This window comes from Gallus gallus, chromosome 24 (genome assembly GCF_016699485.2).
Source record: "Gallus gallus isolate bGalGal1 chromosome 24, bGalGal1.mat.broiler.GRCg7b, whole genome shotgun sequence".
In the NCBI taxonomy this organism is placed as follows: domain Eukaryota; kingdom Metazoa; phylum Chordata; class Aves; order Galliformes; family Phasianidae; genus Gallus; species Gallus gallus.
Window position 1 is genome coordinate 5,281,557 of NC_052555.1, and position 26,543 is coordinate 5,308,099.

The window sequence follows — 26,543 nt, forward strand, 5'->3', positions numbered from 1 at the left end:
CGCCCGCCCCTCCGCAGCGCGACCTCCGCTCCGCCAGGGGGCGCCATCGCCGCGGGCCCTTCCGGCGGCGGCAGGAAGAGGCGGGGCGGGGCGGGCGGTACGCGGGCCGAGCGGCGCCGCTCCGGGCCCAGCCGCAGCCTCCGGAGGGACCGCCATGGCGCTGGAGCAGGCGCAGGCCGAGGGCCCCGCCGCCGCGCCGCCCGCCAGGTAGGCCGCGGGGCCGGGGCGGAGGGGCCGCGCCGCGGCCCGGTGGCGGGCGGCGGGTGACCTGTTTGTTTTGCACAGCCTCTCCGCCCCGGAGAGCCCCGGCGAGGCGGCGCCTGGCGGAGAGGCGGAGCCCGCGGCCCTCCCCGGTGAGGCCCCGGCGGCGGAAGGCGAGGGGGAGCCCGGCCCGGGCGGCGGCGCGGAGGCCGCGGGGCAGAGCGAGGGGGCGGCGGAGGAGCACGACCCGGAGGCGGCGCCCGTGAAGCCCTCCCAGAACATCGCGGTGCAGGTGGGCGCGGGGCGGGGGTCGGCGTGCTGCGGCCGTGGGGAGGGAGAAGCTCCGGGGGTGGGTGATATAACGTGGGGTTGGTGGTGAGGGGTGTCCTCAGGGAGCTCTGTGAGTAAAAGAGCGAAGCGATGTGTTGGTGGGGAGCGTCCCCCATTGGGTCTGAGCCGTTGCTTTGGGATGCCTCCAGCGCTGGAAGTGACTGGGGGGAGGTCAGGGTGTTTGTGGGGGGGGTCTAATGGGAGCCGTCACCCTTTACAGACCGACTTCAAAACGGCCGACACGGATGTGAACACAGATCAGGACATTGAGAAGAACCTGGTGGGTACTGAAGCTCTGCGGTAGGTCGGGGTTCTGCTGCTCCTGCTCCCACACTGCGGCTGCAGGGGGCAATTTGGCTGTGCTTTGCTGCTCTGGGAACTTGGGGGTGCTCGGAAAGCTCTCGTGGTGCTTCAGCAGTCGGCAGCGTGACCCGAGTTCTGAAACGCTGCACAGCAGTGGTGGTGGGGGTAGCATCTGTGGGACTTAGTAGCTCCAATGTGTGTTATGTATGAGCAAGAAAGATCGCCTCGGCAATTCAGTGATGTGAATCTTGGTCTGTTTCTGGCTCTTTAGCAAGTGAAACGCTGCTGCTTTGTTTCTTTCTAAATATCTTGTTTATTATTTAAAAAAAAAAGGGGGGGGGGAACCATCAAAAACACTCCACGCTTCCCTCCTCCACTCACTGCATTTTAATTAATGTGCCTATCAAGGCATCCCAGGCCATTTGAAAATGCTCTCAGGATGTCCCATGGTGATGTTGTAGCAGTGTATAGGAAGTAGCTGGAGGCAGGGATGTCCCTGGCACTCAATATCCTGATGCTGGCTCCCCTGCCCATCCCACTGGGTGTTTTCCCCCCCCCCCCCCCTTTAAATACTAGCTTTGGCTTCTTGAGCTGCCCTCTTTAGAAGAGGAAATGCAGCTCTAACTGCAGCTTCAGGCAGCACTGACACTCATCTTCTCTGACCTACAGAGTGTGAGCTTTGAAGGTGGGAGTCGTTGAGCTGTGGTTCTTGATAACATAAGCCTTGGCTTCTACTGGGCTTCTGTGTACTGTTCTGCTGAGTTTTCCTGTTTGTGTCCACACGCTCTGTAGTTGGATGGAGGGGAAAGGCTCTCCTTGAATTTCCGCTCTCTGCTGCAGGACAAAATGATGTCTGAGAGGGCTTTGTTAAAGGAACGGTACCAAGAGGTGTTGGACAAACAGCGGCAAGTAGAGAACCAGCTGCAGGTGCAGCTTAAACAGCTCCAGCAGCGGAGGGAAGAAGAGATGAAGAACCACCAGGTAATTAGCAAAGTCTGCCCATTAGCCCTGCCAGTTATGTGGTTGAGGTGGGCTGATTTGGGCCTGTGCTGAGGGGTACAGCGAGGTGCATAGCATCATAATAAGTGGCAGTGACATGCAGCATGGCAGTTCTCCCCATATATTACAAGTGTATTTTACAGCATTAAGGATTGATCCCTGTTCAGATCTGGGTGTTGAGCAGTTTAAAACTGCGCAGCATCTTGCATGCATGTCTGGTGAACTCAGAATATCTCTTTAACACGTGCAAGAGTTTTTCCACGTGGAAACTGGTGGGGAGGGTGGTGTGAAGTGAGAATTATCTCCATGCCATTATTTAGGTGTCTCTAGTTGTTGCCAGTGGGTGATTCACAGCTACCTCTGTGGAGCTCAGGTTAAGACAAAGGGAGTCATGGGTGACTCATCAGAACTAGTCCTCATAAGGAGACAGGAGAACCTGTAGTTCTGACCTTCTGTCTCCTGGGTTGCCTTATAAGCTCTATGAACACTGGGATTTACTAAAAGGAAAGATTTTGATGTCTGTGATCTTATAATCTCTCCAAGTTTAAGATAATAGTGGCTTTATAAGCAACAAAAGCCGTTTCTTGAGGATTTTGCTCTTTACTTGGGTAATGCTTATGCTACTGTAGGAGATTCTTAAAGCAATTCAGGCCGTTACGATCAAACGGGAAGAGACAAAGAAGAAGATGGAGAAAGAGAAGAAAGAATTCCTGCAGAAAGAGCAGGATCTGAAAGCAGAAATCGAGAAACTCTGCGAGAAAGGCAGAAGGTACTACTATGAAAAAGCAAGGCTTTTTTTTAGGAAGGATAGTATAATTTAACTCTGGTGTATACCTGACTAAGTAAAAGGGGGTCACTTTAAACCTTTGGAAGCAGCGCGGGTTTTAGTGAGCATGCAGACATGATCCCAAAGAGAAATTTTGAGCAGGAGGTGGTTGTTTTACCTGTTAGGTGTATGTGCAGACAGAACTTGGCAGTTCTGCTGTGCTCTGTGCGTTCTATCTTTCAGAATGCTGAGCCTTTCAGCAGGAGGCAGGACTGTTCATTGGCAGTGGCAGGGGTAGGGTCTTGTTTCCTGTAGTAAATTTCAGTGTTTCCTGTTGTAAAATCCCTGTTTTCTTGTAAATTTCCTGCTCAAATAGCTTACCTATGCCTAATGGTTTGAAACACTGCATCAGTCATGCTTTGCTCTAAGGTAGGCAGCGTGCTCTGTGCAAAGAATCTTACTAGATTCAGAGGGGTTCTGAAGCAGGCAAAGAGCTTCAGGTTCCTTTGAATGGTGGATTGACACTTCTATGGAGCTGTTCTATGATGTCTCAGAGATTTGACTCTTTAATTTGAGGGCTCAGAGACGTTTTTGCATAAGCTGCTTTAGTAATGACTCCTAGCACTCAGCTCCTTTTCCCCCCTGAATGAACTGTTGCAGAGCTCACATGGTCAGAGAGGCACAGTTCTCTGTGGTGGATCCTGGATAAAAGCCACAGTCTTTGCTATTGTGATAGAGCAGATTTTTTGCTCTTGAGGATGGCAGCGATTGCTTTCAAACACGTAATGTGTAGTTTGGTCTTCAGAGTGTGTTGTGACATAGAGCACACAGCTGTGCAAATACGGAGTGTAAAGTTGAGAAGTGCAGCACTAGTGACTGTGTGCTAACACCTTTGCAGTAGGTGACTCCATCTGTTCTTTATTCTTGTGCAGGTTGCTGAAGGAGCAGGAGGAGAAGGAAAACAAGATTGCTTCTCTGATTGCAGAGCAGTCTGACGAGAAGTAAGGCTCTGATCTGTTACCAGATTAATGTTGTTGAACATTCTTGTACTGCTGGTCATTTTGTCTTGGAGTGCCTTATGGAATAGGCTGGAGCTGGTGGTCTAACAGTGCTGTCCAGTTATGCATTCTAGAGGTTTCACCTCCCCTTCCAGCAGGTTTGTGCTCACAGCCTCTGGATTAAATTCTCGTTGATCTTGGTCTCAAGAAGGCTCCTTGATACTTGTGGCATAAAGATCCCATGAGATTGGAATTTATGCCTAATGGATTGACTCAGCTTGTAGCTGCTACTTCTGACTGAAGTTCCGCTTCCCAAAAAATCAGGCAAACCTATTTCTCCTTGCTGTTCCCTACAACTGCCCAACTACTTAAAACTTGGATGCATTTCAGGTATTTTAATGCTGCACAGAGAAGTTCCAAACCCAGTCACAGGTGGAAAGGGCCATCTTCCTACTTCTTCAGGACCAGAGTGACTTTTATCTATGTATTGGTTCAGGTTGCTGCCCAGAACTGTGCACCGTTCCCTGGAGCTGGCCAGAATTTTGGTGAAGGGAATTCTTTCCTTCCCTCTTTGCTAAGCTGTACACATGTGTTTGCACAGTGTTTGTTTGCATGCTCTGGAACAGCTCACTCCTGGGATTCTGACTCACACAGCCTTGGGAAATGTGGCTGGTGTCATGGTCTGCAAGCTGCCAATATTCCACAGTTCCACTCCATCAAGACTTGCAAGGATCAATTGGCTTTGTGGGAGTCTGTCTGCTCTCTTCTTTCAAGTGATTCCAGTGCCAAAGCAGACTTGGTTCTGTTTCTGTCTGCAGGCAGCTATGGGAGATGGAGCTAGATAAGCTGAAGAACCAGCACAATGAAATCAACAGGAACATTCTCGAGGAGACAGAACGGGCCTGGAAAGCAGAGGTTAGTAGGTGACTTCTTCCTCTTCTACCGGTTTGCAGGTGTCTTCTTGAGATTCTGGGTCGTTAATGAGAGATTCTGTGAAATTAAGAGCAGTTGAGCATGAGGGCAAGGAAAGGGTTAAGCAAATGTCAGTGCAGTAAACATTACTGGGGATTGATGCACCAGTGCATGCGATGTGGTGCTTAGTGAAGAGATCACAGTCACGGTATTGCAGCAGGAAATAAGGGCACACAGAAACTGCTCTTCATGTGGGGCCCCTCTGTGCTAGATCCTGTCCCTGGAGAGCCGAAAGGAGCTGCTGGTGTTGAAACTAGAAGAAGCAGAGAAAGAAGCAGAGCTGCACCTCACCTACCTCAAGTAAGTTCCTGTAGCCTCAGAAATGAAAGGGTAATTTGAATGTACCTCTGTGCCCAACTCTTATTCCTCTACTTACTCTGGAAGTTTGACTGTAGAGGTTCAGTTTCCTTTATTCATCTGATGTGATTCATTAATGTCACAGGACTGATTTGTTTGGCTGTGCTTACGTATTTCCTGTTACTGCTCATCTGCTGTTTAGGCACAGTATTGATTGTGGTGTTTGTCTTTGTGCACCATATCAGTCTGTACTGTGGTAGCACCATGCACTTTCCTATTGTAGAGTTCCTCCCCTGGGTTTGAGCTTTTCTTCCTCCCCAGCCAGAAGAGGGGACCCCTGCTAGGGGAAAGCAGAAGGGTTTGGGGAGTTGATTGCTTCCAGCTGCTCCTGCTTTGCTGCCAGTGACAGCGTGCTTGCAAGAGGGAATGTTAAATTGTTCTTGCAGGTCTGCACCACCAACACTGGAGACCATGAGGCCAAAGCAGGAGTGGGAGATGAGGCTGAACAGGATACGAATGACCAAGGAAAGTGTCCGAGTAAGTTCCTGTCAGACAGCTCCCAGCTTAAGAGTGTGTGGTTCACATCAGTGCTACTTCATGTGCTTAGTTGCAACTCTCTTTGGGAGAAGAGTAAGACCCAAGAAAGAGGTTTTTCTCCCCAGGCATAGCACAGTTAGTCAGCATTCGTGAACAGCTGCAGAGCTCTGTCTGTGTCCAGGCTCATGAATGTGGATAAGCCGTGTGGATATGAAAGCAGTGTGTTGGGTTAATAACAGAGGCAGTTACTATCTCTCCTTCCAGGTCCTTTTTTATTCTCTTCAGTCCTGCAAAACCAAGTCATGTCTGCTTTAGGGCCTGCAACCATTCTGGGGCTGAGTGCTTTGTTGAGGCAACAGTGCCAGGGGAATTTGCCTGTTCTAGGCATTCAGAGCCCCAAAATTCCTTAGGCAGAGGCTTTGATTAACATGCTTGTTTTCTTTTCTCTCTTTTAGGATCAGTTCAATGACCACATTCAGATGGTGAGAAATGGAACGAAGCTGAGCAGCCTCCCACAGATCCCAACCCCAACACTGCCACCTCCACCCTCAGAAGTGAGTGCCTCTCCAGCCTAACAAATACAAGCTTTGATTGCTGTGAGGCTCTGGGAATAGCCTGTTTGCTGGCTTGTGACTGGTAATGTCTATGCTAAGTGTGTAAAAGGAGACTGTAGGATTATACTTTTTGGATTTCTCTGCTTGTCCTTTGAGACAGCTGTCTGTCTGGGCTCACCTGCTCACCCATGGTGAGAATGGTCTGCATGGCCCTCACTTGCCACGAGAAGCATAATGGCCAGTGGCTGTGGCTCAGCTCACCTCCTGTCTGGTTGGGGAAGAAGATGCTCAGCTGTGCTTTGGGATGGACTTACTCTAACCAGCCTTTTCTTCCCACCCTGTTTTTCTTTCTCAGACAGATTTCATGCTGACGGCATTCCAGCCCAACCCATCCCTTACTCCCAGGCTCCCGTTTCCCATAGGACCAGTTCCTGTTCCCATGGTCATGCCAAGCGCTGATCCTCGGGCACTCTCCTTTCCTCTCCTGAACCCTGCAATCTCCAGACCCAACCAGCCTTCCCCACCGCTGCCTGCATCCCAAGGAAGAAACAGCCCTGTTGTGGCATCGCTTATTGGCACACACAGTCCTCACATGACTCCTGCAGCCTCCATCCCTCCTCCACCAGGCCTGGGAGGAGTTAAGGTCACTCCGGAGTTTCACAGGCCACAGCCAGCAGATAAGCTGGAGAAACTGCTGGAGAAGTTGTTGACTCGATTTCCACAGTGCAACAAGTAAGTGTCTCGTGGTGTTCTTCCCTGGAAACAAAAACTTGTGGGTGAGGTGTGAGCTGGGATAAGGGGAAGTGAAGCTTGTCTGGAGCAAAGTAAGGGAAGTCTAAAGGCAAAGGGTGGGTGCTCTCCATCAGTAAGAAAGATTTGGAGCTTTATTTAAAAGACAGCAGTGACACCTGAAAGCAGCCAAGAGCTCTGCCTTCCTCCACTGAGGTGCTACAACAGGTGGGTGCTGTCTCTTGCTCCAACTGGGATTTCCCTCACTTCCTGCTGTTTTAGGGACAGAAGCTCAGCATGTGATGCATCTCATTTGGATGACTGAGAGCACATATTCCTCTGCTGTGATACAGCCTTTCCCTGGTGCTGGGGTGGCTGTCTCGCGTGGAGCACTGTTGCAGGTCCTTTGATGGAGGGGCCCCCTCCGGGGAGACCCCTTGGCTCACTGGTGGCGGGTGGGAGCTCTTAGCAGGCTGCTGTTCTGCAGGGCCCAGCTCACCAACATCCTGCAGCAGATCAAGACTGCTCGGAGGACAATGGCGGGTCTGACTATGGAGGAGCTGAACCAGCTGGTGGCAGCCAAGCTTGCAGAGCAGCAGGAGCGGGCAGCAGCTGGGGCTCAGGTAGGATTGCTGGGGTGGTGTTGGGGGGCTTGCCAGGCTCCTGGCGGGGGGGCTGCAGGGAAAGGGAGCCTGAGTGGCAGAGAGAATCCAGAATCCAGACTGCAGACTGAGCTACTGCAGACTGAGCTGAATGGGGCCCACTGATGGGACCGCACAGAGCTCAAACTTGGGTAGTATATGCCAGGGGAGCAGTTTTTCCCAAAGGTAACTTAGGGTAGCTCAGCTGCCCTTTACTTCTGCACGTTTCTGATATGTCTTGTTTGCTTTCCCACAGCCTCTCAGTCGAATCAGGGCACCCATGTTTTCTGCTCCACTGCCTCAGATCAGCACGCCAATGTTCCTGCCCCCAGCCCAGGTAGCTTACCCTGGAACAGCATCACACGTAAGATTTCTGTGGTTTTTCTGAGTGCACTCCACCATCTGCAGGGAAAGCCAGCTGGGGAGGGAGCTCTTATGAGAAGTGGGCAAAGGGATGAGGCAGTGAAGCAGGGACCTCTCTTTCTCCTCACATAGCTACTCAGGCTGGTGGGTTGGAAGGGAAGGGTTGGAAGCATGGGTTCTTCTGTGCTCTGTATCAAAAGAGGAGAGAATAGCTGCAGGATTGGTGTGCAGAGGGAAGAACTGGGCAAACTGGGGCCCTTGGCAAGACTAGTAGCTGCAACACTGAATACGTGTGGGTGTATCTGTGTAGTGTAACTGTCTGCCTTGTGTTCTCTTGCTGCTCGACCCAGACCCCAGCTGCCTGTAAGCTGTGTCTCATGTGCCAGAAGCTTGTGCAGCCTAGCGACCTTCATCCCATGGCCTGCTCACATGTGCTGCACAAGGAGGTAAGTCCTTCCTTGCTATGTACACCTTCTGTGTTCCTTAATTACGGTTCCCAGTGCAGATTCCCTTCCTGGGTCCCTGGGCGTATGTAGTGAGTTCCTGTTGTATGGAGACTTTGCCAGGAGAAAGGTATGATCAATCAATTGACTTCTCTGTGTCCTATCACTTCTACCTGCTCTTAGCTGGGCCACCCTGAGTGGCCATTTGGTTGTGGCTTTAAGAACAAGGCTATCCTTGTTAGGCCTTGGAGCTGTGCTCATTTTTAGGAGGGTTAAATCTTGGCCTTCTGCCGTCTGGGAGGTTATAGAACACAGGGTGATGGAGAAAGCTTGCACTCTCACCTCACTGCTGGTGCACTGCAGGCGTGTGTGTACAGGAGCTCAGTTGAAAAGGGCTCCCCAGTCCCAGTGACCTTTTGACTGAGCTGTTCCTAAGGAGCAAATATCTCCCGTAAAATGGATGCCCTTTGCCATCTCTTCTGGAAAAGTAACGCCACGCTACGTTCACAGCACCTTTGAGTTGTGCCAGTGGCTCTTGACTAATTCTCTTTCTTCCAGTGCATCAAATTTTGGGCACAAACCAACACAAATGACACTTGCCCCTTTTGTCCAAGTCTCAAATGACGGCTACTCGAACAAAGTGGTCCCACGGGAGGAGTTGCTGTGAATAGACAGGATCAGTTCTAAGATTTCTACAGTTCTATATTTATACGACCATGTATACACATGTACATTTTTATTATATAGGTAATGTGTGTATAGAAAGTCTGTATACATACAAATTCATAAATAAAGTGTGTATATTATGCAGTGATTTGGTGCTGCTCCTTATTTCTTAGTTTGTAGCCTTGCTGGCTTCCTTTCCAGTGTGTGTTAAAGCATAACCCTCGATGGGATGTCTCCCATGCCCGTGCCCCAGCAGTCCCCTGCCATGCCACATCCATCTGCTGCTCCTTGTGCGTGCTCTGAGTAGTTCCCCTCTTAGCAATGAACAGATTGTAGACGAAAAGCTTTTTGTTTTTTTTTTCTTTAATGTAATAATTTACTGTGTTAACATTCATTGTTCTTACACAGACAATAGGTTACAGAGTACCGGAGTCTATAGCGACAGCCTGCCGTAGCCATCCCCATCCCTCCTCCCTCTGGGCAGAGTTCTGCACACGCTTTCTTTTGGTGTTTCCTGTTGCAGTTTTGGGTCCTGGGGAGGGAGCACTGGGGAGCGAATTTGGCTGCACTGCAGCTCAGGATAAGCAACCAGTTGCACTTCCTTGTATCCCCTCTCCTGTACTTTCTCCTAAAGCCCGGGCTGATGCACCACCAACCCTTTCTCCATGGATTTCGGTGAGCTTACAAGGTGCTCAGCACCACTTAAAATCTTGTACTGATTCTGTAGGTTATTTTTTCCTTTTTTTTCTCTTTTTCTTTTTTTTCTCCAGTCTGTGGCACAAACTCAGCACTGCTAGAAGCACCTTTGCTTTGGGGTTGGTCAGTGCAAGTGCTGCCAGGGTACAGCATGCCTGAATTTGGCCACAGTCTGAATCTTTCTACACACGCGCACACACGCTTGTCAGCATGTTTTAAGGCAGTGGTCCACAACAGAGCCTCTGGGATCCTGGGGAGGGTCCTGGGCAGGCACGAGGGTGTGGAGGTCTGTGTGCACTCTGCAATTGCATAACCTTGCCCTCTTGCACCGGAGTAGAATTGCTGGATGAGTTTTGGAGCACAGCATGGGAACTGGATGCTATTTCCAAGCACGGTAGTGAAGTGGGACGGTGCAGGGGTGCATGTGATGGGCTGCTGGGGCAGTGCCTAGTGCTGTGATTGCCTTGCCTCTCTTCTGGTCTCCTACCCTGTGTTTCCTCCTGCCTCTCTGGCTCCCTCACAGCTTTTCCAAAGCAATCTTTAACTGCAGGATTTTGTTAATGAGCTTTATGTTAGTGGTCGCTGTAGGCTTGTAATGCTCCAGCCAGTCTCCACTTGAACTGGTGCCTCAGCTCTGCCCAGGCCCTAGCACTGCAGGTAGCTCTGATTTTTCACTTGTGGAAGAATGCTGCCTTTTTCATTAGTGAAGCTCAGTGTTAAGAACAAAGCACTTTCATGTCCAAGTCTGAGGCAGAGAATTAAGGAAACAGAGCATTATCAACTGTCAGCAAGCTCAAGAGCGTGTGCTCTGGGGATGGGAGGTGACCACAGTGGCACCCTCCTCCTGTGGCAGGGTGAGCTGTGATGCAGGGGAGTACAAAAGGGAAGGGTTGTTCTTACACACCATGAAATCTTCCCTTTGCTGTATGAACAAAGTGAGGGCAAAACCACCTCCTCTGCCACACATCCTTTTGGTTTGTGAACCACTGCTGTGTGATCCGGCTCTGCCCTCTTCCTGCATCCCTCCATCACTGTCACTGGATCACTGACACGCAATACCTCCTCTGACACCAACTCCAGATCGCTCCATGATCCATAAAGTGCTTCCATCCAAGCATGCCGCTGCTGAGCAAGCCCTGGGCTCGGGTGATGGCCAAGGCCCCAGGACTGAGCAGAGGGCTAAAAATATTTAAAAAAACAGCACAACAAAACAGGATAAAACCCCCTAATATTGGGTTTGGAACAGTGGCTTTCAGAGCTAGAATTAAAAATATATCTATATGTATATTATTGTACAGGTGAGGAGCTGACCATTATTTGTACACCTGTGTGCAGTGCGGGACCTGCTATATACACACACTGATTCTGCGCAGCTGTACTAACAGTGAGTTGCATTGTAAAAAAAAAAACAACCCAACAAAACAATAAATACAACCATGTGTTTAAAAAAAAAACAAGAAATGCTGCAGTCCCCACAGACACCTCCTTTCCCCCGTGCTGCCAGGGTGTCTCTTGCCTTGGGGGCAGGAGCCCAGGTCCAAGCGTGTCTGCAGCCGGGTGTGCTGGCTGCTGAAGTGAGGCAGCAGCTGCAGGTGGGGGCCGCCAAGCCGGCGCTGGCTCCCCTATGGCTTTCAAACAGGCGAGTGGGCTGAGGAACAGGCAAGCTCTCTCCTGGCACGCAGTTTCTGCTTGTTCCAGGCTGTAGGGGAAGCTCCTTCCTTTGTTCCCGTTCAGTCCAAGGGGCTGTGAAGCGCAGGGAAGAGAACCCCGTGTCCTGGAGCAGAGGCTGTTGTCCCCAGGGCTGGAGGGCAGCAGCCAGCAGCTTCTACGCAGCAAACGCTGTGGGTGCTGGAACGCAGGTGAGGCAGTTCCCTGTCCCCCAAAGGGACGTGGTGATCAGAAATGGAGTCAGGAGAAGATGGCTGCCCGTCCTGGGAGGCAGCAGGGCAGGGTGGGTGCAGAGAGGCCTGGGGCTGGCAGCAGTGGAAGGGCAGGTCGGGAGGACAGGGGAAATGCCACAGCAAGTGTTAGAGTGTGCACTGTACAGGGGAGCAGGAGGATGGGAGCAGCTGTCCCCCAGCTTCTGCCTTCTCTCACCCCAGGGCAGCTTCAGGCTGGCACTCTGTGGTGTTTCCTACAAGCCCAGGCCTGGGGGCGGTGGCTCTGGAGATGCTCTCTCTGGAGTCCAGCTCACAGGTGTCATGGGGAGGGGAGCTGCATGGGGAAGGCATGACCACAGCACACATGCACACACGAATAGGTCACTACACGGAGAGCCTAGGCCAGCAGCTTCCCTACAGCGCAGGCTGAGAAGGGCAGATACACAGCACTGGGAGGGGAGGGGGACAGACTTGGGGTGATGGCTCATCAGTTTGCCAAGTCTTGGCAGGATAGCTAGGGAAAGCTCAGCTCATTATTGTGCCAGAGCAGACACTTGCACCCAGTCCTTTCAGAGGCTACAGGTGAGACAGGGTTGCTGTGTTGTCACCTAATAGCAGCCAAGCTGTATCTGTAGATCCTAGACAAAAGCAACTGAGGCCTGTGGCTCCCCAGGCTGCCCTTGCATACGCTGCTGCCTGACAGGCTGCAAGTACATGCTGAATGTTTGCTTGTGTCTTGCTGTGGGTCAGCAAGGGGTGGCTGGTGTCAGAACCAGGGCAAAGCCTTTGGAGCACAGAGGGGGATCCTAACCTGCTGCTAGGACCTGATCTCTACCTGCTCCCCGTGCTGGTGTTGCCTCTCCTGTCCTGCTATGCAAATGCTGCCCTGGGTGATGGTGACCTAGGGACTCACGGGCTGAGCCTCAGTGCTGGCATTCTGCTCCCAGTACTGGGTTGCTCCTGGCCCATTAACTCAAAGGCCACAGGGTCCCTGCAGCCAGGAGGGCCTGGGCTGACTGTCTGAGCACCCTACGCTGATGTCCTATCTCCATGCTCTAGCCTCCAAAGAAAGGACCTACCCCTCCTTGCCCTGCTGCCTCACCTGCAGTCCTGGGGCTGCCCCCACGCTCCGGTGTCACTTCAGCAAAGATATGTCATCAGCAAAGTCATCGTGGTCCCGTCGCAGGCAGCGGAAGCAGCGCCACTGGAACACCATGAGGCAGAGAGGCAGCATGAACAGGGCGCAGATGGCTGCCATGACATAAGCAATGGTCATCAAGGTGGACTCGTCTGTCTGTGGGATGTTGTAGCCACAGTCCTCCATGTTGGAGTGCAGGTAGGGCCCCTCCACTGCAGCTGTCCGAAACTCATCGTGCACTGCGGGCAGGTTAAAGGCAAGCATCTGGTCACTGAGATACCACTGCACGTCCACATCTCTTCCCCATAGCCCCCAGCCTTCTCTCCCTCTTGCCTTCCTTCTCTCCCTTACCGTGGCAGGCACTGACAGCAAAGCCAATGCGCTTGCGGGCACGGTCAAAGACCACGTAGAAACCCTCCATGATAACAGCACCCATGACAGTGCCTGTGGAGGACTGAGAGATGGCGAACTTGTAGCAGTCATCCTGAGAGGTGGCCACGTCCTCCACTGGGCGCAGGTATTGCTGCATGGAGAGAAGAGCTGTCAGCTCTGCCCCAGACTGCCTCCAGCTCGGTGCTGAGCAGGGTCTGGCCTGGCCAACGCTCACCTGGGGAAGGATGGTGATCCGGAAGGACTGGTTGGTGGCCTCCCCCATCAGGTAGAGGGACAGAACAGGGAAGATGTGCCAGGGGGTGGTGCCGACCTGCCAGCAAACCAGCTGCTCCCCCAGCCAGAAGCCATCTGGGAACTTCTCTGTCTGCCAGAGGGAAAGGGGAGGTGAGGGGTCTGTGTGGGCAGGGAGCAGAGATGCTCAGGCTGGTGACAGGCAGCCACCCTGCTCACAGCCCTCCACTGGCACTGGGGATGTGCCCACAGAAAGGAGAGATGGATGGATGAGTTTCAAGGGCCACACTGACCGAAGAAGCTGTTTTGATGGATTTCACTGCGGCCTCAAACACCTTCTTCGGCAGCCTGAGGTTGGTGGTGCCACTGTCCACGATACTCTTGTCATAGTTGTACTGCAGACAGTGAGAGGAGGAGTGATCCAGGTGTAAACCAGCCCAGCTCCCCTCCATGCCAGCACCTGACTGCTCTGGCTCCCCCTGCACAGCTAATGAGGCTGAGCCCATCCCCTGTTTTCTACCGTGACGGACTCAAAGCCCACGCTCGTCTCAGCTTCACCCCTGGCCAAGCTACCTCGTGCCCTCAGCCTCCATCACCAACCAAGCACTGAATTCCCAGGCACCAGGACCTGCAGCATTCACTACACTCAATGATTTTAGCTGTAACCAAAGGACAGATGCCTTCAACAACAAAGCAACCCCTCGCAGGGCAGGTCCCCCTGGTGCCCCTGTCACCTCTTTGCAGTCCATGTTCAGGTCCTGCCCATTGACCTCCAGCTTGACAATGATGACCTCGTAGTACCACTCCTTCCGGATGGGTGTGTACCAGATGTCACCCACATACAGCGAGCGGTCGATGCCACCAATGATCTGCAATGGGGACAGAAAGGTGCCTGATACCACGTTGCCACCTCCAGCCAGGGCACATTCTGTGTGGCCATCCCTGCCCACGGGGACACCCAAACCACGTGGAGAATCTCCAGTCTCCCGCTGCCATGCTGGTTCCTTGCTCTAGGGCACTCACCATGCTGCCTCCCACTGATGCCAAGGTCTCTGTCTCGTTGGGTGAGAAGCCTGCCCCACAAAGCTGGAGGGAGAAGATGTTGGGCACCTGGGTCTGCTTCACCAGGGAATCAAAAAAGGGCTCCAGGCTGTCGTCAGGCTGGAGAAAAGCAGAGGCAGGACAGGGATGTGTCAGTGGAGGATGCCCAGATGTCCCCTTGCTCTGTGCCCCAGGAATCCTGGCTCTGTATGCTGTTGGGGCAGGGCTCAATGTCAGTCTTGTAAATGCACACCCTATTTAGCCCATTGGGACTGTGTGGAGCTAAGGAGAGAAGAAATTTAACCCCTTGAGCACGGTGTGCTGTGCTGGGACAGGATGCCTATGTTTACTGAAAGAAGCTGGATGCAGTACTGGCAGATGTGGGCCCCCAGGTGCTATCAGGACTCACCCGTGCGATCTCAGCATAGGCCAGCCCCAGGATCCCTTCCCAGTTGGAGCCATTGATGAAGAATTTGTCTGACTCCGTGATGGCAGCGATGTTGGCTCTGACAGTGACGTTGGGGCCATGGGGAATGGTGACAAGGTCAGTGCCCAGCTCCCCTTCCCACTTGCCCTGGGTGTAGGGCACATACACACCCTTCCGCAGGTCACGGTAGGTGCTGGACCTGGAATGGTGTCAAAAAGAGTAAAACCACTGCAGAGATAATGACAGTCAGAGCACATGCATAATAACCAAGCATTGCAAGTGCACAGGCCTGCCTAGCCTGTGGGTCAGCATGGCTGTGTGAGGACACTGCATTTTTCGGTACAAGTGGTTGCTGGAGAGCCCAGAAAGGGTCAGTGAAGCACAAGGACAGTGCCTTGTAGCCTGGATTGAGGCTGCAATAGGGCACATGGGGGACAAGCGTAGCTGTTGTATGCTATGCTATGCAAAACAGCCAGCAGCACAGATATGGGCTGCTTAAATGTTGTGAGAGGGAGGACTGGCAGCCAAGGGGTCCCCCACTTCTCTGGGCACAAGGGGCCATCCAGACCTACCTGAGGCTGAGCAGCATTACCTGGTTGTGCCAGACCAGGACTTAGGGCCATGTCTGGCCAGACCCAGAGCAAGACAGACCACACCACCACTGGAGGTGAGCCACAGGCACAAGGACTAGTGGTTGTGCTGTTTTCCCTCACTGCCTGCCCCCACAGCATACTCACAGCTGCCGCTGGTAGTATCTCCGGAGAAAGGGGTGAGGTGCAGCTCCCACAGCAAAATTACTGCTCCCAGTGTCCACCAGGATATTGAGCTGGAGAAGGAAGAGACAAGGAAGGTTTGTGACTGCAGTAGAACCCAGGCCGCACTGTGCACCAAGGTGCGTGGCACTGCAGGCAAGTGATGCTTTCTCTTTCCCCGTGTTTTCTGCATGGTGGCTGCTGTGCCGTGTGCTCCAGGGACCCATAGCTCTGGGTCCTCATCTCAGCAGCAAGCCTAGTTCTGCCCTGCTGGCCAGGGCTGCGTGGCAGCCACACTTGTGGGACTGTGGGAGCAGCACCGGGGCAGGCAGCGGTAGGGCAGGGAGGCTGCAGCCCAGCAGCTGCTGGGGCCTGCTCATACTGTGCACAAGGATGGCTCAGGACAGTTGTGCAAGAGAGGACGCGATGGTGGAGCAGGAGTCAGCAACAACAGGCTGTTGCACAAAAAGCAAACATCATCTTGGCACTGTGCAAACACAGCATGAGCTGCCCTGCTCAGCACGGCACGGCCTCAGCCTCCTGCAACCGGTGTGGGAGAGTGCAGCAGCAAGACAAGGTCTCCAGGTTCCCCTTGCCAGGAAATCTAATTTGCTGGTGGGAAGGACTGATGGTACACAAGCCGCTGTGGATTGCTGCATCCGCTAATCAGCCATCCATATGCTGAGCTCTGTTCCCGATTCATTTCTGCCTTGCCCTGGATTAGCAGCTTGCGGGCAGAGCTTGGCAAGCACCCCACCAGCCAGGCTCGGAGTGGGCCAGCCCTGTCCTGCCACTGGCCAAGCCCTGTCTGTGGCCCCTCTGCCCTGCTGGAGCCAGGCCTGGTGGGACACTGCTGGTTGTGGAGGGCTGTGCAGCCATGGGGCTGCTCACCCATACAAGCGATCCACCAGGGCTGTGGGCCTTAAGCTGTGGATTCAGAGAGGAATGAAGCTAATGCGCTTGTGCTAATCACACTGCCGCTTGGCTACCACCTGCAGAATTTCTTCAGTGAACCACGGGCAGTGGCACCCTGCACACAGCACAAACTTGGCAACCACTGCCCTGGCCTACCTTGGTGCCCAGCTCTCCTGCACCAACCCGGGTGGCTGTCCTGCATTCTCCACACTGTGACCCAGGCAGGCTTTTCGCCAAGGAGACCTTCAGCCCCAGGTAGGAAGTGGAGCACCACGCTCACCCCGCTGCCCGCCTCGCTCAAAGGAGCACCCAGAGCTTTCCCCAGGCAACCACAGCCCTGCCATTCCCAGGGCGGCTGCTGGAGCGTTCATTAGCCATCTGCTACACATTGCCTTTCTGCTCATCTCCAGGGCGCCCGGTGAGGACGGCTTTCCCTGGAGAGATACCTGCTGAGCTGACACTGCATGGAGAGGACACAGACAGCAGGGAGGAGGCTCGCTTTGGAGGCCATGTTGTCAAGAACAACCACGTTAGGAAGATGAGGAAACCTGCGGCTGCCCAGGACCTGCACCAAGCCCTTGGACGTTCAGACATTCCCAGAACTGCCCACTGGGCTCTTCCTTGCATGGCACGTGCAGCGTTTTGCACCGGTGACAGTGGGAGGTGGGGGTGGGAACTCTGCCCTGCAGGCTGCTCTCTGCTGCCTCGGGTTTGCTGCCACGTGTGTTGGCCCCACTTCTTCCAGGCACAGCCCAGCCCTTGTCTCAGGCCAGGACATGACACGTGCAGCGGTAAGGCTGGGACATGTGTGGCAGGGATGCTCTCTGAAGCCCATCTGCAGCTCCCTGGATGTGACAGCCCCTCTGGGCGCCTGGCAGAAGCACTGCCTCCACACTGCACGCGAGAGCAGGGCTGGCAGCGCGCTTGTGGGGTCGTGGGGGGACAAGCACGCAGCGGTGGCACCGAGCCTCTGCCATCTGTCCCAGAGTGCTGGCTTGGGCTGCTCTGCTCCCACCTCCTCCCGCTGTCCGGGTGAATCAGCGCTGGTGGCACAGGCGCGCTGAGAGCCGGGGGGTGCGAGCACGATTAATTGTTGGTAGTGACTGCGCAGTGCAGCCCAGCTCACAGCCAAAATTCAAGCACAGCACAACAAAGAAGGTGAAAGCCAAGGAGAACGAGGGGCTGGCAGTGAGACCACACTGGGCTGCATGTGTGCCTCTGAAGCGGACACGCATCCTCCCAGATAAACACCCGCCACGCTCCCCAATTTCCTGTGTATGCATCAACTTAGCCTTTCACGTGAATCTTTTAATTCCATTAAAATGCCTGGAGGGATTTTGCTCCGGCACACAAACACGCACACACGCATGCATATGCACACACACTGCATCCACGCTTGGAAGCACTCCAAGGCTGGAAGATGCTTCCCAAAAGGGTGACAGCTTCAGAAATCCACGAGTGCCTGGAAACAGGTGGTTCTCACTGAAATTATTTGGCAGCTGACACATGGCATGTTCCAAGCAAAAGCTCCAGCAGGGCTGGATGATGAAATCACATTTAGAGCTAGATTTTAGAAATAATCTCCTTTTTTTTTTTTTTTTCCTCCATAAACATACCCTGCCTGAGCAGAAAAATACATCCTCAACACACACGAACAACACAAAGCCGCCTCCAGACAGAAAATTCATAGAGCCATAGAACGGCTCAGGTTGGAGGGGAGCTCAAAGCCCACCCAGTGCCACCCCCGGCCATGGGCAGGGCTGCCCCCCACCAGCTCAGGCTGCCCAGGGCCCCATCCCACCTGGCCTTGAGTGCCTGCAGGGATGGGGCACCCACAGCTCTCTGGGCAGCAGTGCCAGCGCCTCACCGCCCTCTGAACAAAGGATCTCTTCCTCGCATCTAACCCACATCTCTCCCCTCTTTTAGCTTAAGGCCATTCTCCCTCGTCCTGTCACTATCAGACCACTCCCACAAGCAACATTTTGTTGATTGTGAGCAAAGGTGGCTGTACGAACCCCCCTGGCTGCAATTCACTTCTCCCCTTTGGTTGCGCCCCCCATTGCAGCACCTGTGCAATACCCACCAGGCACCCCAGGAAGGAGGCAGATCTTGCTGTAGGTGCACATAGCAAAGCCAGATGCTATTTTGGAGCCTCCGTGGGCACAGGGAGTTATGACAGAGCCAACCTACACCGTGGGCGGCAGCAGCACAGGAACCCGGTCCTCTGCTCAAACAAATCTGGACCTCCACGCATTTCAGCAGGCCCTCAAGGTCCTGCTGGGCTGACCCTACTGCTGCTGGTGCTAGGTATGGATGGGTGGGGGCAAAAGAGAGCAGCACGAGAAACCTTCACACCCCTACAGCAGAGAGGAGAAGCTGCTCTCTGCCCTGGGCGCGGGGTCAGCACACATCCCATCCGTTGTGCACGGTGCAGGGCAGGAGGGATGCTGACCCCGGGCTGAGCTGCAGGCCGGGCGCTGCTCCCAGTGTCGCTGCCCCAGGCCTTCCCGCAGGAAGCAAACCCCAGAAGCCTTTGTGAGCCCCACGAGAAGCACAGGACAACGTGCCCGGCTCAGGAGCGGGGCCACGTGCTGTGCGTGCTCCGGGACACCCCCGTCGCACCCACACACCGTGCTACCCTCCTGGCGTCCCCCCGCAGCCCCCAACCCCAACAGTCCCCCCAGAGGACGCCCAGGGCCGCCAGGACGGGGTGGGGCGGCGCAGACCCGGCCCTGCAGCCCCGCGCCTCCCCCTCACCTTCTGCGGGGGGCTGCCCACCGTCATCTCCACGTAGTAGCCCTGCCCGGACTTGCCCCGCAGGTTATCGATCATCTCCACGAAGGCGCTCCTCCTCTCCGCCTCCTCCGGCGCCCTCCGCGCTCTGGGGCCCGGCGGCGGGGCCGCGCCTCCCCGCAGCGGCAGGCGGATGCTCGGCGGGGCCGGGCCGGCGCTCAGGGCCGCGGCCCCGAGGCACAGCAGCAGGCAGGGCCAGGCGGAGGCAGCCATGGCCGCGGCCCCGTGCCCGGATCGCCCCTAGCGGGCCCGCAGCGCCCCGCGCCTCGGCCGGGCGGCCGCGCCGGGGCGGGCAGGCGGCGCGGGGCCGAGCGGGGCGGCGGGCATGGCGGCTCGGCGCTCCCCGCCCCTGCGCCCGGCCGCGCTGCCGTCGCCCCGCCCGTCGGCGGAAGCGCTCGGATCCCGGCCCGGCCCCTCCGCCCGGCGGCGCGCCCCGCAACGCCCCGCAGCACCCCGCGCTCGGGCCGGGCCCAGGCGGGCCCCGGGGTGGCGTCGCCATGGCAACGCGCGGCGGCGCCCCCCCTTTTCCCCGAACTACAGCCCCCGGCAGGCACTGCGCGCGCCACCGCCCCTCAGCCAATCGAGAGCCGGGTGGCGACCGCGCTGACCAATGGCGCTCGGCGGGGGGCGGGCCGGTGGGGGCACCGTGACCCGGATGTGCTTGTTGTGCAGAGCCGGGCAACCCGTGGGCGTCCATGGAAGCGGCGGCGCGGGGCGGCGCGGCCCGATGAGAGTCCGTTGGGGCCGAGTGAAGGGTGAGAATGATAGCTGGGTGTGGGGCGGACCTCGGCCTGCTAAACCCTCGGGAGCACCTCGCACTCCTACAGCTCGAAGGCTTCTCCTATCTGCTCATAAAAGGTTCCTTCTCCGGCCAGCTTTGCGTGCCCTGTGCCTCTGGGCCGCTACAGCTGTACAAACGCGTTAATTATCCGCGGGGGAGGAGGAGATAGGCTTATCCTGGCGGCTGTGCCTGGGGCTGTCCGGATGAATTGCTGCCTTTGGGCCACACTCTGCGAGAGGGCTGTGGGCATGGGGTGAGCAGAGGGCAGTGGAAGCTCAGCTGATGGCTGAGACCGTTTGTGTAGCCGTGTGAGTGCTGCAGTCTGCTGAGCTTGTGGTGAGGAGCTCTGAGGGAGCACGGCTTAAATTTCTGTCTGTAGAGTTTAAGTTAAATACTGAAACAGTCCTCCAGAGGTTAGAGATGGGGCACGGTAAATTAAGATCTACTTTTAGCTTCCAAAATGCCCCCTGGGAACATGGGAGAGGCCAAGCGGGTTGCTGAGAGAAGCTGGCTTGTCCCTTGGCAGAGCAGATTCAGCCCAGGGATTTCTCAAAAAGCAGTTCTGTGGTCGGGGAAAACTCTTTCTCTTTCTTCTTACCATTTCTTATTTCAGCTTTTCCTTACCTGTCTGAAAAGTGCCCATAGGCAGGGCTCGTTTTCTCTGTAGGTGCTGGAAAGCCTGGGGGACTCAAACTTCTCCGTCAGCATCAGCCTCGGGTCTTTGATCAGTGCTGCACTGGGGAAGCGCTGTGAGCAGAGCAGAGCTGTGCCTGCCTCGTCTTTCTGTCTGCGGGGTGCTGTGAGCTGATGGTGTTGTCACCAACTGTGGCATCATCTTCCTCCTTGGCACTGAAGTGAGGGCTTTTGGTTTCTGGCTGCCCTACCACTTTGTTCTCACAGTCTGCATCCATGCTTGGTGACCCCCAGTGCAGCTTGTTCTCCTCTGCAGCCCCGGTGCTGAGTTCCCCATGGGGCTGTGCCATGCACTGTGTGATGGGAAGTTTTGTTTCTGTCTGGCTGCAGTTGCTCCTTGTGACTTTTGTGTTGTTTCCTTTCTGCCAGATGCAGGGAGCCATGGAAGGAGGTGTTGTACGCATTGGTGACCAGATCATACTGGAAGAAGATTATGATGAGACATATGTTCCCAGTGAGCAAGGTAATAGATGCTTGTCCTCCTAGGAGCTGCAATAAGCGATTCAAGCTTGCTATATTATTTCAAGGAGTATTAAGAATATGGGAACTGTGGAGAGCGTGATTCAAGAGAGCAGACAAAAGGAGATGTCACGTAGAGTTGAAAAACTAGCTTTTTGATTGCAAGGGCATTTGCCATCTTGCAGTCTCTATCCCTCTGCTTCACCGGCTAGGGAAGACATGCTCACTGACACGCAGACCTGTTTGAACCTGTTTTGAGTAGTGGGATTTCCCATTGTGTCCATTGCTTTAGCTGTGGAAGCTGTCTTTGTGTACTGCTTGGTGTAGACCATCTCTACAGATTCCTGTTCTGTTTCTCTAGAAGTCTGGGATTTTGCGAGAGACATCGGCATTGAGCCAGAGAAGGAGCCTGAGCTGATGTGGCTGGCCAGGGAAGGCATTGTGGCTCCGTTACCACCCCAGTGGAAGCCCTGGTGAGAGAACCCTCTCAGAAGCTGTTATATAAGATTGCTGGTCTCTGCTGGCCTTCTCTGCTGTGTTTATGATTGTCAGAGCAGAGTACCAACTGGCAAGGGGAAAAAATGTACACAGGTACTTCCTGGGTTCTTTCTGGGGTGGTGGAAGAAGAGAGAAGAATGTTTCAAAAGTTGAATGAGGATGTGAGCATTCTCAGGGAGGGCTTTTTCACTACACTTATGCCTCTGGGTTCTTGGAGGCCTTGTGCTCCTGTTCACTGAATGTGGGTTGATCGTATGGTGCAGTAAGAATGTTTTTAGAGCCTTGAAACCCCTTGAATGAGTCCATGTCTGTGCAGAGCTAAAGTTGCTGTGTGTTCTCACACTGTTTTTGCTACACAGCCAGGATGTCACTGGTGATATCTACTATTTCAACTTCAACAATGGCCAGTCCATGTGGGACCACCCCTGTGATGACCATTACAGAGAACTGGTCGCTCAGGAACGGAAGAAGCTGCTGGCACGTGGCAACTTGAAAAAGAAAGAAAAGAAGAAGAAAGACAAGAAAGATAAGAAAGACAAGAAGGATAAGCAGTCACTGAAGCAACATGCTGTAAGTAGGCTCTGCTGCATGCGGTGATTCTGGGGAGGAGCAAGAAGGCTGGCTGAGGATGAGTGGCTGTGAATCAGGGGGTAGTGCTGTACTGTTGCTCCTTTGGGATGGGAAGAGCAATCACTTGACTGGGGATCCTGTCAAACTATGAGTGATGAAAATCCAAGGGAAATGGAGTCACACCCAGAAATCTTGAAGTTTTGGTTTAGAGTTGCACACCTTTAGTGGCTCTTTCACAGCCTGTGATGCTATTGATGAAAATCACATGGGCCAAGGTTGTTGATTCTGTGGATATTGACCATTTTTGAGGAAAAGTAAAAAACAAACAAACAAAAAACAACAACCATGTTGAGCTCCGAACCTGAGTTTGTTGTTTGTTTATGACATACTCTCTTTAGGGCAGAGAGTAATTATTATTTTGCAGTTTTGTGGAGAGAGGGAGGGAAACTGGACGACACTTGGTGTGCTGGAGGGATTTTCTTTTGGAGAAGACAGTAGAGGGTGTCTGTGCTTCTTGATGTAGTATCCACACATGGAATGCAGGTGAGGCTAGTCACTATGCTTTTTGTAGCTGCAAGAATAGCCAAATGCCCTTTAGAATTCTGAGTGATGGAATTCATTCCCGCCTTCTGTTAGCGTGTAATGAGGTAAATATCAGTGGGGAAAGAGAGTTTTGTGTTACCACTAAAGGCACACGCATCTTTAACCTCAGGCCTTTAATATGAGTGTTTTTCTTTTATACACATACAGTTCACTTCAAGTGCTCCAAAATTTGCACACCAATTTATATATGTGACATATTTAATGCGTATAAATCTATACTTTAAATAAGGGTTTTTATATAAATAGCTATGTGATATGTTTCAGTTATTTGCTAATATTTATCTAGTTAGGAAATGCAGTGAGGGATTCTTCTTTCAACATCCTTTTGTCATATACCCTCTGCCATTCTGTCCCGTGGGCAGGAGAATCCTGAGCCAGAACCAGATAGCCAGATTAGAAATGAAGACAGAGGGAGTCTGTCACACATAAATGATTCATGGAGACAATTTGCAGGCATGGGGCGAAACAAACTGCATCCCACACTTGTATCAGTATTCAACAGGCCGTGCCAAACCTTAACTGAGGTGAAAACTGTAGAAAGTGGCCCACCTTTCAGCAGCGTTGATGTATACATCCGCCAGGATCAAGATATACCTTTGGAAGTACAAGGAAATGTTCGTTCCTACTCTACTGGGGAGATGAAAAGAAGTCCAAGTTTATTGCTAGTCAGAGAAGGAAGAAGGAATCACGACATGACTCTCTTTGATTCCAGTCTCACGGATGACTGGAATTTGCAGGAGATGGTTGTTGCTTCATATGCTCAAGAGCAGCTAAGGTCTCACAGCAGAGTATCTCAGAGTAGAAGTAAGAGAGAAGATCAGGATGAGGCTTTGGGTCAAGCTGTCATTCTTTGCAAGAATAGTGAGAGCATCAGCAGACCTGAGAGACAGGATTCAAAGCAAATGGAGCTAATGGAACTAGGAGCAGATATAAAAGCAGACGATATCAGTGCTATACCAGAGAACCCATCCAGAGTTCCTCAAAAGATCATGGGTGTGCAACCCTGTTTGCAAGGAATAGATGCAGAGGGGGCAATTAATGCGTACCATCGTACATCAAAACACGTCTCTTCATCTGTCAAAGATGGCTGTGGAGAAGATGAAGAAAGAGGTGATTTGATATCAGAATGTGATAGCAGTGATTGGGACAGTTCTCATAGTGTTGATGCACCCCAGATACTGGGAGTGGGCCATCAATTCTCCTCTCCACACTGTGAGTCTGGAAGGCCAAAAGACCTGTACTCTTTCACAGAAGAGCCTATGCTGCCATGTGCCTTCCTGAAATCACCTGTATCTCAGATACACAGTACTGCCCAAAAATCAGAGAGGGAACATAGCTCCAAGGATATGAAATTGTTCCACGTGCTGCAGGAATATGAAGAAAATGCCAGCTTAGAATCTGAATGTGTTAGGTTTGTGGTGGATTCCTGTGAAAAACTCACTGCCCAGGAGCCTGATGGTGCTGCTGAAGGACAGAAAGGAATGAAGAAAGGAAATGGAAGGACAGATGAGGATCCCAGAGTGTGGGAGGATGCAGGCACAAAAGCCTTGTGTGCTCCTCCTGAGTATCAGATGGCTGACTGCCAAGGAAGCAACAGTCTCTGTCAGCACATGGAAGTGAGGGTGACCCAGACCAGAAACACTGCTGAGAATTACAGCAAAATAGAGGTTGGTGAAGGAACAGGTGAAAATAAGGTAGGACTTAGTCCTTTGTGATGGCACTTCTGTCGTGAATCTTTCTGGAGAACTGAGACTGAAACCACGCATTGTAGCTAACTTTCAGGAGCAAAGGGAGAAGGCATCCTGTTAGAAGTTATGTAAGGAAGTGTGACAAACTGCAAAATTTTCTCTCAAATTAGTTTTATGTTAGGGGACGTGTCTTCTAAAAGAAATAAAGAGGTGATTGGCAGGGAATGCAAAAGGATTGCAGCGTTCAATACAAAATAGACTTTAATTTTGGCTCTAAGACCCTTTTAGTAAGCACAGGAGAAGTCAGTCTTTTCCCTCTAAAACCCACAGTCTAAACTGAGGGTGAAATAAGCTTTTTTAAGCCTAATAAGGCCCAGAGTGAATGTGTTGGTTAAGCCATTACAGAAGCTGTAGGGCAAAGTCATGTACATGTCTAGTATCTAGACAAATGGACTCTCTTCCCTCTTAAATGAGAAAAGTAGGGAAACATTTGAATGAATTCTCTTTCCTTAAAGAGAAATATTATTCCCATTGGTTCCAGATCATTGTTTTGCAGGCAGTATGACTTAACACACCCTGGTCCTTGGATCAGTGTTGCATTGGTCTTAGGGCACCAAGAAGGTTTACAGGTGTGATGGGGCCCTCTGTAAACGTAACTTTCTTCTTCCTCTTTGAATACCAAACACCCCAAAAAAGTTGCTAGAAAAGGCATTGCTCTGTAAACCTGGCACTCAGCTTGCAGCAGTGATAGAAAGTTGAAAAATGGGGAGTGGAAAAGGTAGGTGCTGCTCTCTGTCACTGTACATCAGTGCTATAGAATATGTCCTGCAGCCTTCAACTCATAGAGCCCCCCCCCGTTCCCTGGGAAGAACATTTAAGGACAAAGACAAAACAACTTGAAGTAATTGCCTCAATTTAATAAGAACTTAGCAAATCTCTGGTTCTGAAAACAAGGCAAAACTTGCCCCGGAACTAAAAGTTCACTGTGTGTAGTGGTAATGAATTGCTTTCTGTACTTCTGCAGGTACCAAGCTGTGCCTCCACCAAATTGCTAGCTCAGAGTTCTAATTAACAGCATGTGGTAGTGCTCAGCTGATAATAACTATACCTATAAATATCAGATAAACTGCAGATTATCCTTAAAGTTTTAATTAGCCCACTGGAAGTGAGTTTATCTTTGCTGAAGGACAACTAGTGTCTGCTGCTCCACACGCATAGTTAATGGCCATCTGTAGAAAATAATTAGGTAAGCACAGAGTACATTATTTGTACTGTTACCATTGATGTGGCACTGAGTTGGTGGAAGAAAGATCAGTATGCATTCATCTCCTTCTCCCTATCCCTCAGTGTGCAAGTGAATTAACTCTGTTTTCAGTCTGTAATTTTGTATAAGCACTGAGTCCCAGGACTGTGATTTATGAATAAGCATGTGCTCTGCTGAAGCAACAGCACTTGGCCATACTGGCATGCTGTAGAGAAAACCCTAGAGTACACTTGCTTCTAATTTAACTGGTGCAGTGTATCAAAGGTGAGACTTCTAGGGTGGTGAATTCCACAAAGTAGAACAGAACAGTCGTGTTTCTTGGTGGAGGATAACTTGAGATGTCGAGCTTGCATTGTTCAGAGGTGAGGATGTTGGGTGGTTCCCGGGGCTCTTGCTGTGCTTTGAAAGTTAAAGATGTATTCAGGAGCCTCTTACTGATGTACTGCAGCAGAGCTGCTTTCCACTTTCAGTACTGCCGAGAAGTTCACTGGTGTAAGGTAAGGAAGCAGGCTGGATCTCTGTCTGGAGATGTTAATTGCAGCCTGTAGAGAGTAAGAGACTTTCTTGGTTGCTGGTTTTTCCTTCACTTATTTCATGTTGTTCTGAGTAGCAGGACAAAGCAAAGGAGGGAAGCTACCCAATTTTCATAGGGTGGTGTGCTGGTAAGAGCCTCCTTTAGAGGGTGCTGTGCGTGGGTGCATTTAGGTGTGTGAGTTAGCGTGACTGTTGTTACGCTCTTGCTTCCCTTTTGGAGTAATGCCCATTTATTTTCTGGATCACCTTGCTGCTGTAAACTCAATCACTGTATTCAGATGGGTCTTCAGAAGTTGAAACATATGAGTAAATCAATCTGCTGTTCCCTACACGTCATTTGCTGGTAATTCTTTGGTGTTAGCTCTCAAGAACAATTACTTGATGGTAG

General features: G+C 52.5%; 3 protein-coding genes across 23 annotated transcripts in view; 2 read left to right on the forward strand and 1 right to left on the reverse strand.

Annotated features, from left to right (window-relative positions):
- The first annotated feature begins 99 nt into the window (after positions 1 to 99).
- RNF214 (ring finger protein 214) lies at positions 100 to 8,947 on the forward strand. Of its 5 annotated transcripts, none has more exons than XM_004948090.5 (15): positions 100 to 207; positions 286 to 493; positions 752 to 811; positions 1,675 to 1,815; positions 2,463 to 2,602; positions 3,532 to 3,600; positions 4,416 to 4,512; positions 4,781 to 4,869; positions 5,313 to 5,403; positions 5,859 to 5,957; positions 6,313 to 6,689; positions 7,174 to 7,309; positions 7,584 to 7,691; positions 8,041 to 8,136; positions 8,692 to 8,947. In XM_004948090.5, exons 1-15 carry the CDS (start codon positions 155 to 157, stop codon positions 8,755 to 8,757), a joined length of 1,830 nt encoding a protein of 609 aa, XP_004948147.1. In that variant the 5' UTR covers positions 100 to 154; the 3' UTR covers positions 8,758 to 8,947. The 5 variants fall into 5 exon arrangements, with proteins under 5 accessions (XP_004948147.1, XP_040508129.1, XP_040508127.1 ...); XM_040652195.2 differs by having other exon boundaries at positions 7,584 to 7,664; XM_040652193.2 differs by having other exon boundaries at positions 8,041 to 8,947.
- A 197-nt stretch (positions 8,948 to 9,144) lies between these two features.
- Positions 9,145 to 19,407, reverse strand: BACE1 (beta-secretase 1). Of its 5 annotated transcripts, none has more exons than XM_015298239.4 (10): positions 19,030 to 19,407; positions 15,343 to 15,431; positions 14,588 to 14,804; positions 14,161 to 14,298; positions 13,872 to 14,006; positions 13,431 to 13,532; positions 13,121 to 13,270; positions 12,865 to 13,036; positions 12,478 to 12,752; positions 9,145 to 11,238 (listed from the first exon to the last, which is right to left on the reverse strand). In XM_015298239.4, the coding sequence occupies exons 1-9, from the start codon at positions 19,276 to 19,278 to the stop codon at positions 12,511 to 12,513; spliced, it is 1,494 nt and encodes a 497-aa protein (XP_015153725.1). In that variant the 5' UTR covers positions 19,279 to 19,407; the 3' UTR covers positions 9,145 to 11,238; positions 12,478 to 12,510. The 5 variants fall into 5 exon arrangements, with proteins under 5 accessions (XP_015153725.1, XP_015153724.1, XP_015153723.1 ...); XM_015298238.4 differs by having other exon boundaries at positions 9,145 to 11,367; XM_015298237.4 differs by having other exon boundaries at positions 9,145 to 11,468.
- A 334-nt stretch (positions 19,408 to 19,741) lies between these two features.
- CEP164 (centrosomal protein 164) overlaps positions 19,742 to 26,543 on the forward strand; it is a 43,853-nt gene continuing 37,051 nt past the window's right edge. For 10 of the 13 annotated variants that reach the window (XM_040652185.2, XM_040652179.2, XM_040652180.2 and 7 more), the window contains exons 1-5: positions 19,742 to 19,820; positions 20,909 to 21,002; positions 21,360 to 21,471; positions 21,856 to 22,066; positions 23,032 to 24,363. In XM_040652185.2, the coding sequence (XP_040508119.1) occupies positions 20,909 to 21,002; positions 21,360 to 21,471; positions 21,856 to 22,066; positions 23,032 to 24,363 (1,749 nt within the window). In that variant the 5' untranslated portion in view covers positions 19,742 to 19,820. Of the gene's footprint in view, positions 19,924 to 20,908; positions 21,003 to 21,359; positions 21,472 to 21,855; positions 22,067 to 23,031; positions 24,364 to 26,543 lie in introns of all 13 variants that reach the window. The other 3 variants (XM_025143273.3, XM_040652190.2, XM_040652181.2) reach the window with 2 other exon arrangements.

Bases quoted from the DNA above. Each gene is read 5' to 3' on its own strand.
- RNF214 (XM_040652193.2), top strand. From the start codon at position 155: ATGGCGCTGGAGCAGGCGCAGGCCGAGGGCCCCGCCGCCGCGCCGCCC. The intron at 5,958-6,312 runs GTGAGTGCCTCT...TTTCTTTCTCAG, and splicing joins TGCCACCTCCACCCTCAGAA to ACAGATTTCATGCTGACGGC. The intron at 6,690-7,173 runs GTAAGTGTCTCG...GCTGTTCTGCAG, and splicing joins CGATTTCCACAGTGCAACAA to GGCCCAGCTCACCAACATCC.
- BACE1 (XM_015298239.4), bottom strand. From the start codon at position 19,278: ATGGCTGCCTCCGCCTGGCCCTGCCTGCTGCTGTGCCTCGGGGCCGCG. The intron at 14,299-14,587 runs GTGAGTCCTGAT...GCTTTTCTCCAG, and splicing joins CCTATGCTGAGATCGCACGG to CCTGACGACAGCCTGGAGCC. The intron at 13,271-13,430 runs GTCAGTGTGGCC...TCCCTCTGGCAG, and splicing joins CCATCAAAACAGCTTCTTCG to ACAGAGAAGTTCCCAGATGG.